General features: G+C 36.1%; 1 protein-coding gene across 1 annotated transcript in view; it reads left to right on the top strand.

The window, feature by feature from the left end:
- The window catches only part of LOC136037378 (synaptotagmin-15-like), a 182953-nt gene that overhangs the window by 19724 nt on the left and 150073 nt on the right, over positions 1 to 13156 (top strand). Inside the window, exons 3-4 of the mRNA XM_065720107.1 lie at positions 9598 to 9884; positions 12468 to 12699. Coding sequence (XP_065576179.1) covers positions 9598 to 9884; positions 12468 to 12699 — 519 coding nt within the window. The remainder of the gene's footprint in view (positions 1 to 9597; positions 9885 to 12467; positions 12700 to 13156) is intronic.

Below are 13156 nucleotides of genomic sequence, written 5' to 3'. Positions count from 1 at the left end.
TGAACAATATGGCTTAGTCAAAATTATAATCAAATATCTTTGAGAGAGGTCATCCGAAAGGGGTATGGGAAGGAGGCTGCTTGTCCTTCAATCCCCTTTTGTCTTAAAAAAGGCAATAGAAATTTCAATTTCCAATTGAATGACCCCCATCTAAAGTTTCTACGGTATCTCCTTCTATACGAAGTGACCTGAAAAAAAGAAGAAAAAGACAAATAATAAGTTGAGCCCGTGATGAAGACCTTGACGACGAGGGGCCGGGTATAAAAAAAAAGTTGGAGCCATTTTGGTGCTGTGAGATGGTTTGGGGTCTTAGCTCAGCTGTAATTTCCTTTCTCTGTCCTCATACCCAACAGGGAGATCCCACTTGCTTAGCCAGATAGTGGCATCGGGGGTAAACTTTCCACGAGTTTCCCACGAGCATTCGTTGCCCCGTCTCAAGAGCTTATTTACCTAGGTATACCTATTGGAGATTCAATATCTTCAACAAGAAAGTTATTGGTGGCTAGAACTGAAAAAAAAATCCAGGCTGCTTATGCTTCTTTAGTGCTGTCGCAAACGAATGCTCCTCGCGAAAATATATAATGCTGCTGTTCTTTCTCATGTTTTGTACTTAGCTGCGTTCACAGTTATTCTGAGTGAAAGTGGTAAGAAGCAGATCAAGAATCTGTTTTGTCGTTATGCGAAGTTTCTTCTGAGTGTTTCGATATGGTCCCGTAACACCGTACTGAAACAAAATTACGGAGTTCTCGACCCGATCGCACAGCTGGATAATTTATATGTAAAATTGTCGTCAAAAGAGGTTTGCCACCCTTGGAGTGGTTTACTTTTTTGAAAAGTCTAGTTTATTCGTGTTTTTATTTTGTATGTATTTGTTCCGTTTTTGAATGTGTCTTTGTTTTTCTATTTTTCTTTTTTTGATACTCCATCGCCATGCCTTTGTGTTATCGAGGGGTTATAAAATACATTCATTCATTCATAATGGTACGTCAGCTAACCTTATTGATGATGTTAATGTAAACCAAAGACTGGCAGGATCGGTTGAAGATACTAGGCTATATAAAAGTGCTGAAGTTGATGTATAAATTAAAGAATACCATCCAATAGTCTCTTCGGTTAATCCAAAGCTGATATTTAGGAAGGGTAACTATCTTTTGGAATGCTATGACTTTGGTATGCCCCGGATGAAAATTTGGAAACTTTATAGGAACAGTTGAATACTAAACTATAGAATTTAAAATGGGCCAATGTAGACGATGGATGGAAAAATATTGAGGAAAATAGTTTGTGAGGTCACTGGTGGTGTCTTTGGGAAAAGTAAAAAAGACAGCAAGGAATATTAGTGAAAATTCTTAATGATTATTAGAGAAGAGGAAGGGCCTGTACAAGAATCATTAGAAAGATAGATCCCATGAAAATAAGAAAAAAGGCCTTGGATAAAATTAATGAGGATCTGGTAGATGGAGCCAGACATAATAACCAGATGTAGCCAGATGTATCCAGAAGATGCAGCGTGAATAAAACATATTCACTATGGGATTGTCCCAGTTAAAAACAGGAACAGGGTCACAAATAGTGATGAAGAAAGAGTTAAAAAGAGACGGGTAGGAGCATTTTGAGAATCTGGCAATTTTAAGAGAACTCTGGTTAAACCCCTCTATTAGAAAGGTTATAACAGTGAATTTGGTAATTATAGAGGCATTAGCTTGACTTCCGTAGGAATAAAATCATTTAGTTAGATGATACTTTTTAGACTTAGATATGTTGTAGCTATAGTTTAAATAGAAGAACAGATTGCTTTTAAGAAGGGGAGCGGATGTGTCGATCAAATTTTCACTTTGAGATTAATAATTGAGAAGTACCTGAGTCATCTAACCCCTTCAGTCCTCAGTTTTATAGATTAAAGGCAATTATTCGATTCACCTCATAAAAGAGCTTTAGCGAAGGTCCTATTCTTACATGGTATACCAGATTAATACATTACAGTGATCATTGATATGTACGAGGATAAAATTGCTGCGGTTAAAATAGGAAATGAGTCAGCAGCTTGTTTCGTATCAAATCCGTAGTTAAACTGGGTTGCACCTTATCCCCATTTGTAAGGATCAATTTGATGGACTTTGATCAGTTTGATGGCCCAATGGAGCACAGCAAAGAAAAAGTCAGAACATGAATTCAATCGGTAAAGTAAAACTCTCATAGACTTAGATTATACTGATTAAATAAGTATCTTAGATGAAAATGTTAGCAAAATGAAGAGTTTTAGAGTTCAAGGTGCAAGAATGGCTTTGAAAGTTAATGTTAAGAAGAATAAGTAACAAAGACTAGGAATAAGTGAAGATGAATAGGTGATGATGGATAATGAGGAGATTTATCAATTAGACAGCTTCACTTATCTAGATAGTATCATATGTAACACAGTAGCGCTGGCTGAGTAAAGAGTAATGTGGAAAATATGCATCATTTATTTAATTTTTTTTTTTTTTTAAACCTTGGCGCTTTATGTAAAGGAGTTGTCTTAGAAACTACACAAGGAGCATATTTGACAGGAAAATGCAAGTTCAAGTATCCTTTTTAAAAGTCAAAAGTGATTTGAGGGCAACCAGTCCCCCTATGCCCATCATTTCCCCAAAGACATTCAATAAAAATTCTGAGACAGCAATTTTGCTCAGCGTAGTTAAAAGGTCCAGCAGTTATGGCTTGAATGACAACCCCCAAAGCCCTCTGGGCAAGGGTTGTAACTTCTGCCTCGTAGGCATATAAGGTTTTTATGGATAGTTTGATCGTATAAGCTTTGGAGGGGGCTCATGGCGTTGGATATCGAATGTTATATTGCCTTTTTAAAAGTCAAAGTGAACAGAAGGCAACTGGCCCCCTCCTCAAGTCCTATTTTCCCCAAATGCATCCGACAGAAATTTGAGATAGCTATCTGCTCGAAAAATAAACCAAAGATCACATAAAAAGGCGTTTCAGGGTTGAAACAGTCCCCCATAGTCTGGGGGAAAGGGTTGTAAGTTATGTCCCTGGGGCAGCTCAGATTTTTATGGAAGGGGTGGTTGTTCAAACTTAAGAGAAAGCTCATTTGATTGGAAATGTAAGGTTTCAGTTCTTTTGTTAACAGTCAAAAGTGATGAAAGGCAACTAGCCCCCTCCCCCTTCCTGATACCCTTGTTTCCCAGACCACACTCGATCAAAATTTTGAGATAGTCATTCTATTAATAATAGTCCAAAGAGCATATAACAATGCCTTCAGGGTGGACACACACAAGAGCCCAGAGGCAAGGACTGTAATTTATTCCTCGGATCATACAAAATTTATATACAACGGGTGATAGTATAAAATTCAGATAGGAAGGGGATCAAATGATTGGAAGTTGGAGGCTCTAGTGCCCTTTTCAAAAGTGAATAGTTGATGGAGGGCAACCAGCCCCCTCACCAAGCCTATCATTTCCCAAAACGCATCCGATCATAATTTTGAGAGGGTTATTTTGTTCGGCATTGTTGAAAGGTCAAGTAACTATGTCTTTGGAGATATCAACCTCCTCACAGTTCTCAGGGCATAGGCTGTAAGTTACACAGTTTGTTAATTGTTTACATATGCTTTATGTTGTAGAGAAACGTATGCATGTTTGAGTTGTACTTTCCAAAAATACGAAGGATGTTCAGGTGAGCCTTTCAAAGAATGTTGAGGGGAGTGTTGAAGTGAATCAAAACACGGTATATGTACTGGGATTGTCAAAAAATCATAACTCAGGAATGAATGAGTATATTAATTCGGAATTTTCAGAAAGTGATAAAGGAGATGATCAATTGACCAAAAAGGCAATATTTACAATACAACCTCCATTGTTTCTCCAGAGCAGAACATAATTCAAACTTTACTGAAAACAAATCACATTTTAAATGTTTTTACTTTTTTTACTTTTTAGCAAAGTGCAAATTATGTTATGGTCTTGAAAAGGCATGGGGGTTGTCAGCCCTACTGTTAATTTTTGCTCGTTTCAAAGTTGACTTGGTTATTTATTGTAATTTCTGTTCTTTTTGATTTTAATTTATTTATTAATGGTAATTTTTGGTAGTTTAACGCTTGGAAGATTATTTAACAATTACAATAACAATTAAACAATATTGTATATTTTTAAAAATTAATTATTAATAAAAATGGTGGGTGCAGTGAAGATGTTAAAAGGAGAATCGCAAAAACCCATGGTGTTTTTTCACAGATGAAAAAAGTTTTGGAGGAATAGGAAAATAAATCTGTGAACCAAGCTTAGAATATTGGAAGCTTAGGACACTGATGGCAGTGGTCAAGTATGACTCTGAAATGCTGGTGCTCAGAATGAGGGAGGGGCTTTGCTAGACGTTTTCCAGAGGAATTGCAAACAAATTGTTTTCAGAAAAATTTTCTTCTCAGAAAGTCAGTAAAAAGTTCACTTTTTCAAATATGCTTTCTTCCCATAATTTAGAGACTTTTGTTTGCTACTGTCGTACCTAAGGGGGGGGGGACAATAAACATACACCCGTGACCGTTTTTCAAAAAAATCCCAGATCTAACATGCATACAATAAACATACATCTTTAAATATTCTTCAACAACAAAAAAATGCAGAATTTCACATATCTTCACACATAGGCTTGACCCCTTTACAGTAGAGTTCCCTTACGTACTGAATTCAATGGTGTAAATTCCATCAACATTTCTCACCCTTTTTAGTTCGCTTTGTCCTTTCCTTAAGAAATAGGCACAATTTCTCAAACTTCTGATGGCTAGCTTTAAATAGAGAGAGTTTTATATATTTGGAATTACTATAAATTCCAATCCTATTAGTGCATATAAACATGTTTGGATAATTATTAGCACGAGTCGCTTCTTCAAAAAATATATGTTTATATTAATCATTTATTTTGTAAGGACAAAGTGACTTTATAGTAACAATACGCCAATACGGCATCTTTTCCTCTGAAACTGAGGGGCACAGTATAATCAATTGTCTTTATAAGAATGTGTTATCAATAGCCTATTGGATCCTCTTTGGGGCAAAATCATAGTTAGGTGCAACAAAATGGAACAAAAAGAAACTTTTTTGTGGCGAAATATTTTTGGTTATTTTGAAACGTCACTAGAACCTCTAATTTTCGTCTGAACGAATTCTTTCTTTGATTTCTTAGGACCATTGGCATGTTATGATCGGCCATGAGTAAAACACACATACAAAAAAAAATAAAATAAAAAAAAATTAAATAAAACACTCATTCATGATCTTTCTTCTGAGAGAAAAAAAAGAAGCAAATTCCACATTTTTGTTGATAGAAACTTAAAACTTTAATAATAGTTTTCTAATTCAATGGTGTGATTTTCATAAGGATATTTGGACATTTTAAAAGTATCCCCCCCCCCTCTTGAAAAATCAGGCTCGTTGCTTTTGATAGATATGTTAAATTAAAAGCTTAGACATTTAGAATAAGTATAAAAAGCTGCTTCTTTTGACACATTAATTATAATCAAAATTCCCTTTTTATGGCACTTTGTATTAACCAAGTGACATATAGCAATCGCAAATTCTGTCGGTCCCGGTTTTGCTACTTTAGGCACTTCCAGGTAAGCTAGGACGATGAAATTTGGCAGGCGTATCAGGGACCAGACCAGATTAGATTAGAGATGGTCATTTTACCAATTTGACCATTTGGGGGTGGGGGAGTGGGGGGCCCGTCAATTCGGAAAAAATAGAAAAATTGAAGTATTTTTAACTTACGAACGGTTGATCAAATCTCAGTGAAATTTGATGCTTAAAAGGATATCGTGTCTCAGAACTCTTATTTTAAATCCTGACCGGATCTGGTGACATTGGGGGGAAGTTGGGAGGGGGAAACCTAAAACTGGAAAACACTTGGAGTAGAGGGATTGGGATGAAACTTGGTGGGAAAAATAAGCACAAGTCCTAAATACATGATTGACATAACCGGAACGGATCCGCTCTCTTTGGGGTAGTTGGGGGGGGGGGTTAATTCTGAAAAATTAGAAAAAATGAGGTATTTACAACTTACGAACGGGTTATCGGATCTCAATGAAATTTGGTATTTAGAAGAATATCGTGTCTCAGAGCTCTTATTTTAAATCCCGACCAGGTTTGGTGACATGGGGCGGGGGAGTTGGGAGGGGGAAACCTAAAACTTGGAAAATACTTAGAGTGGAGGGATCGGGATGAAACTTGGTGGGAAAAATAAGCACAAGTCCTAGATACATGATTGACAAAACCGGGACAGATCTGCTCTCTTTGGGGTAGTTGGGGGGGGGGGGGTTAATTCTGAAAAATTAGAAAAAATGAGGTATTTTTAACTTACGAGCGGGTGATAGGATCTCAATTAAATTTGATATTTAGAAGGATATCGTGTCTCAAAACTCTTAGTTTAAGTCCCGACCGGATCTGGTGACATTGGGGGGAGTTTGGAGTGGGGGAGCCTAAAATCATTGAAAACACTTAGGATGGATGAATCGGGATAAAATTTGGTGGGAAAAATAAGCAGAAGTCTTAGATACATGATTTACATAATTGGAACACATTCGCTCTGTTGGGGGGGGGGGTCAATTCTGAAAAGTTAAAAAAATGACGTATTTTTAACTTACGAACGAGTGATCGGATCTTCGTGAAACTTCATATTTAGAAGGACCTCGTGACTCAGATCTCTTATTTTCAATCTCAGCCGGATCCAGCAAAATTGGGGGGGGGGTAGTTGAGGGGAACCGGAAATCTTAGAAAATGCATAAAGCGGTGAGATCAGGATGAAACTGGATGGGAAGAATAAAAACATGTCTAAGACACGTGTCTGACATAATCGGACCGGATCTGCTCTCTTTGGTGGAGTTGGGGGGGGGGGGGGTAACTTTGAAAATTGAGGCATTTTTAACTTACGAAAGGGTGACCAGATCTTAATGAAATTTGATATTTAGAAGGGTCTTGCGCTTTAAATGTCTAGTTTTAAATTCCAACCAGATCCTTTGAGATTGGGGAGTTGGAGGGGGAAACCGGAATTCTTGGAAAACGTGAAAATTGGGGTATTTTTGTCTTATGAATAGGCGATCGGTTCTTAATGAAATTTGATATTTAGAGGGAATTTATGTCTCAGAGCTCTTATTTCAAATCCTGACCAGATCTTTTGACACTGGGGGAAATTGGTGGAGGAAATCTTGAAAACACTGGAGTGGAGGAATCGGGATGAAGCTTGGTGGATAGAACAAGCAAATGTCCTTGATACATGATTGACGGAACCTTACTGGATTTGCCCTCTTTGGGGGAGTTGGGGGGAGGGGTTCAGTGATTTGGCGAGTTTGGTGCTTCTGGACGTGCTAGGACGATGAAAATTGGTAGGCGTGTCAGGGAGCTGAACAAATTGACTTGATAAAGTCGTTTTCCCAGATAAAACCATCTGGGGGGCTAAAGGGAGAGGAAAAATTAGAAAAAATTAGGTATTTATAACATACGAGTGGGTGATCGGATCTTAATGAATTTTGATATTTAGAAGGGCATCATGACTCAGAGCTCTTATTTTAAATCCTGACCGGCATTGAGCCTCTTATTTTCTTTTTAAATCAGTCTATTGATTTATAGAATTTTGCTAGAGCTCATACCATATGATCTCTTGGCTCTTAGCTCTTCTTGCCTCGTCACAAGTGTCATATGAGCTCTTAGCTCATGTTAAGAGTTACGGTCACCATTTTCCCAAGTCACTCCTTAATTACAGTTCGTTATCCCAAAATGTTTGATAACAAAATAAAAACTGCTTCAATATCTCCTTCAAAAAGAACAATGAGAAATTTTATGCTTATCTTTATCAAGGGCTGAAGTCTCTGTAGATTCTTTTCAGACCCCCTCCCTATATTTGATGGTGCAATTTTTTTATTGCACCAACGAGATCTTTTATCAAGATCTCGTTTCTTTTGAGTTTATGATAAATGAAAATATGTAGGTTTTTGTATTTTAGAGTTGCTCTTAACATAGACGTGAGTCACATTTTACTCATCATTTATTGGTTGGAATCTCTTGATTAGCAGATACGAGCCCTCAGTAGTTGGTAAAAGAGCACTATTACATCACCAAAAATACAAAAAACAAAACGAACACAACTACATTATATAAGAAACTCAAAAAACAGAAAAAGACAAAAGTCTTGTGGTTGGTTATATTTGCTAAACATCTTTTAATATAAGAAATCTTTTATAAATAATAACGAAAAAACTAGTTTATTATTTCTTGCCAAAAAAGAAGAAAAAACTAATCAATCGTTTTTAATCTTGTTAAAAGGCATCTTGAAATGTCTTAAAAAATATCTTGAAGAAAAATGTCTTAAAAACGTCTTGAAATGTCTTGAAACGTTTTGAAAAATGTCTTGAAGAAAATCGTCTTAAAAGCGTCTTGAAATGTCTTGAAACGTCTTGAGGAAATCGCTGCTAAATTTCTTCGTCATCTTAAACCTAATGAAGAAAATAGTAGCGACTATGGTGTCGTCATAACCAAGGAGGGAATATTTCTGGTTTTAATGTTGCTCCTTACTTTCAGTTAAAAAAAAACTGTTTTTTATTTAATCTATATATTAAATCGAACGTATTTTTGTCTGCCGTTTATGCAATAGTACACTATCGTCCGATCACCAAGATAATTTAAGTTGTTGAGTTCATTCTTGCGAAGATTTTATGTGTAAAATTTTTTGCTGCCCTTCCCCAAGGTTCTCTTAATTTTTTTTAGCGTGGACTGAAATTAGAGGCCCCTCAACACAAACAATTTTTATTTGCTTCCAGTCACATTATTCATATTTTCGGGATATCAACTTAACTGGCTAGATGATTTTTAATTTTGTCATTTATCACACTCCTGATATTACAACATTTTTTGTTGAAATTTTCACTGACTTTGGTAATCAATAACTTCAAAACTTGGTGTTCAGTTTATTTTTCGAATGTTTTTCGAGTTAAAAAACACCATCGTTATTTTACACGTGGGGAAAATTTTCCAGGGGTATTTTTCCAGAGGAATCTTCGGCGAGGGGGATTTTTTCTGGTGGGACCTCCAAATGAATATAGCTTATTTAACTTCAATACATAATTTTAGCTTTAAGGAAGGGAAACATGCCCGCCTCCTCCGCAAAAATAAAGCGTATATATAAAGAATAGGCTATATGCAAAATCTCTTGCCCTTCTCTTCTATGCTAGGGTGATAACGTCCCCCTAGGGACACATTTTCGCTCCTTTACAACCATTTCGACTGCTATAGCTAGTCAAGTTTAAATATACAGAGCAGGTCTGAGAGGTCTGCTGGGTTGCGTTGGAATAAACACCACTTAGGATAAGTACAATAAGCACAACTTAGGAGCCCCTCCAGTCACTTTTGGCGTTAAAAGTAGCTCTAGAACTTTGAATTTACTATTGAAAGAGCATTCTTTCAAGTTCTTACACCATCTGTTCCACACTAAGTGACCAGAACAAAAAACGTTTTGGGCACAAAACTTACCAAATTTACTCTTCTGTGTTGGTTCTAATAGCAATATAGAAACAATATGAAACTTTAAGACTTATATTTAGAGCATATACAATGTGATATCTTATAGCGTACGTGAAATTGAGTTCTCCCTTCCTCCCATTGTGTCTCCACTAACAGTTGCCAATACACGTTCAAGAACTGCTTCAGACTCGTCTACATCAACTGGAAGTGACGATGAATCCATAACTAGGTTTAGACCACAAAGAAGTTTTAAAGTTCCTTCCTACACTAAAAATTTGCCCAAGTCATGTCCTCCGGCAGATCGTGTCAAAAACAAGGGCCCTCATAGATGCAACAGCGTAACACGATCCCAGTCACCAACACAAATTTCTACTCCAACTCTACCAAGTCCTAGTAAGTATATTACGGACCCTTTAACCTAATTTCCAATTTGTAACCCTAGGCTAGGCTGTGGTATTTTAAATAAAGACATGTTACACGAAATAAAATTAAAGGAAAAGCAGAAACAGTGAAAAATGAAATCTAGATGTTTTGTTTTGTTATAACCAGTTTAATTTGCGATTAATGTTTTTTCTTTTGCATTCAAGAGGCAACAAATGTAAATTCAATATAATATGTTTTAATTTTAACTATTTTGTAAAAAAACTGAGAAAAAAATTCTTTTAAAAGAAAAAATATATTAAAACGAAATGAACATTTTTTTCTTTTTGTAAGATAAAATTTAAGTTTTAGACTAAAAAAGTGTCATAGGGTCAAGAAATACGCCAGTACCCCAGCATTTTCACGTTTATTCTTTAAAACTTCGTAACTTTTGGGTAACAAGTGACTTCTAAAGTTTTTTGTGGATTTCCCAATACTTTGTGTATCACAAAATCTGGTTTGAACTACTCCTAAGACTTCAAAGATCGTTTGCACTAGCTATATGCGCATAAATTTATTTCGAGAGGGTGGTGCTTGGTACATTTGAAACAAAACGGCAAATTATTTGAAAAATGCCAGAAATTAAAAAAATCTTCGGATTTAAAGTAATTTATGCATTAATTAATCATTAAAATAAATTAAGGCACTAAATTAATGCAAGGGCCCGAACTCCACTAGCAGTTTAAAAATTCCTGGATGATATAGTTCATGGAATTGCAAAAATCACAGGTAAAGGGTACAACTAACATGAGCCAAAGTTGTATATAATTTATCTTGCTATTTTTTGTTGCTTTTTTTATGTGTTTTATTTTCAGTAGGCAAGCTCTATGTTTCCAGTTGCCGAACACACATAGTAGCTAAAGTACCCTGATTCGAAACTACTACCACTACTAGTTACTCACCACAGCACCAAGCCATCTGAAGCCAACACAGCTACGCAAAAGCCTCCTTCAACCCAATCTATTCAAGGCCTCCCTCTTTACACCCTACCAGGAAGTTTCCATTCTCATTAAATCTTTACTTATGACATCCTCCCACCCAAGACGGGACGACCTGCTTTCCGTTTAGCCCCAGACGGTTGGCCAAAAGGGACAATCTTCGGCAATCTGTCATCCTTCATTCGCAGAACGTGGTCTAGTCATGTCAATCTTTCTTTCGTGATAGCCCTAGATATCGGGATTGAACCATATTTTTCGTACAGCCTACTGTTTGAATACGGCCATGTTTCAAAGCCATATTTGATCATTGTCATCATTGTTGCTTCCAATGTTCTAATCTTGGTTTGCAGCCTTATCTTCCTATTCTTCCGAACTTTTTTTTAACTGTGAAAAAACACCCTGAGCCTTGGATATTGTACTTTTAACATATTCACTGCTCCCATCGTCAAAGCCAGTAGCAATTCGTAAACTCTTTTTATAGAAAAAAAAATTCAACTTCTCAAGCCTTATGATGCCCTAATTTTCGCTTGAGCAAGCTCAGACCTTTGGCCCTAAGGAATAAATTACAGTAAATACTACAAATGGGTTGCAAAATCGGAATTAATTTTGTAGCAACAAAGCCCATGTTACTTGCGGTGTTAAATAAAATGAAAATCAAAATATCTGGGGAAAGTTAAGATCCGAATTACAAACCAAATGAACAGGAATAATCCTGTATATGAGAGGAGTAACCACTTCCCACCCTTTCCGCCAAATTTTAACTAGTGCTTAACTGAAGGCTTTTAAAAGAGCAGAAAATAAAGTGATTTTGTCATTATTTGCGTTATATTAACTGATTGCCTGTTGAAACAGTCTAAGAACAAATGCTAAAAGAACTAATGCAAATGCTAAAAGAAGAATTTAGTTATTTGCTTTTTTCCCCCTGTCTTGAGAATGAGAATGAAAGTCGAGATTATAAAGAAAAATTGTCAGTTTCGTTAGAATTTTGGCTTCAGTACAAACCAAGCTACTACCTAAATTGAATTACCGAATGGAAATTTGAAGAATCCTAAGGGATAATAAACTTTAAAGAGGAATTTTTCTTGGGACTAACGGTCTGGCTGCCTTCCGCTAGTTACAAATGATGGCAATGAGCAACGGAAAGCTCAGCAGCTTAGGCTCTCAGCTCCCGAAAAAGGTCTTAACTCGGAGCATTTTTTCGTGAAGAACACGTCTAGATTTCAGATGCTGTGCTTAGTTTGGTAAATACCATGAGTAACCGAAGGATCCGTCAAAGAGCTAACACGTAGAAAATGAATAGAAAACTATTGATTTAAATTAGTACAAAATATATTTTGAAAATATATAGCTTTTACATGCTTACAAAAAGAATAGAAACATATTGTAATGCTATCATATCCAAAGCAATTTAAAGTATTCAGTTCAACCAAATATTTTTTTTGGGAATATAAAAAAGAATTTCTTACATTTAAATTTTCTAAGTGCTCCCCATAAAGCACACAGTTTGCTTTTTTGCATGATCCTGCAGCCTCCGGCCAAGCAAAGAAATTCCATTAAACTCTACTTTAGAAATTTCCCTAGCTTTACATCAAATATCATATTTCATATTTCGTTACAGGATGTCATTTGCTTGGTCAAGTCAATCCGGATTTGTACCCTTCTATAAGTACCCTCTTCCTTGATGAATCAGGATCACCTTTTCCCTACACTCACATTGGACGTCTGTGGTTTTCTCTGGATTATAACGAAAGCTCTAGAATGTTATTTGTTTACCTTATAAGAGTCGAGAACTTACCAAAAAGAAAAGATTTGGGTCTCAAATTCGATGAGCCATGTGACCCTGTAGTTAGGTGAGCTGTTCTCCCTTATTTGCATTTCCCTTTGAATATTTTATGTTAATATAGATCCCTGTTAAAATTGTATAATAATACCTTTGTAAATGAAAAATACTAGTTAAACAAATAGAGTTTAATCAAACATGAATTTACCTAGAAACCGAGAAAGCGAAAAGGAGAGAGAGACAAAGAGAAAGAGAGAGAAAGAGAGAGAGAGAGAGAGAGAGAGAGAGAGAGAGAGAGAGAGAGAAAGAGAGAGTCTATATATTAACTTATAAAATAGAGCCTATATTAACTTATAAAATGCCTATATTAATATATAAAATTAACTTATAACATAAAAAATAATCCATGGACAGGCAGTCATGTCGTCAATAAGTATAAGTCGTCATTTACCAAACAATAGAAAAATAATATAGACAAATAATTCAGAGGCAACACCCAACATAAGCGCTCATCAGGAGAATACACT

Source organism: Artemia franciscana, chromosome 16 (genome assembly GCF_032884065.1).
Source record: "Artemia franciscana chromosome 16, ASM3288406v1, whole genome shotgun sequence".
Lineage (NCBI taxonomy): Eukaryota > Metazoa > Arthropoda > Branchiopoda > Anostraca > Artemiidae > Artemia > Artemia franciscana.
Note: the sequence above shows the minus strand (reverse complement) of the source record. Positions and strands in the feature narration are given on the sequence as shown.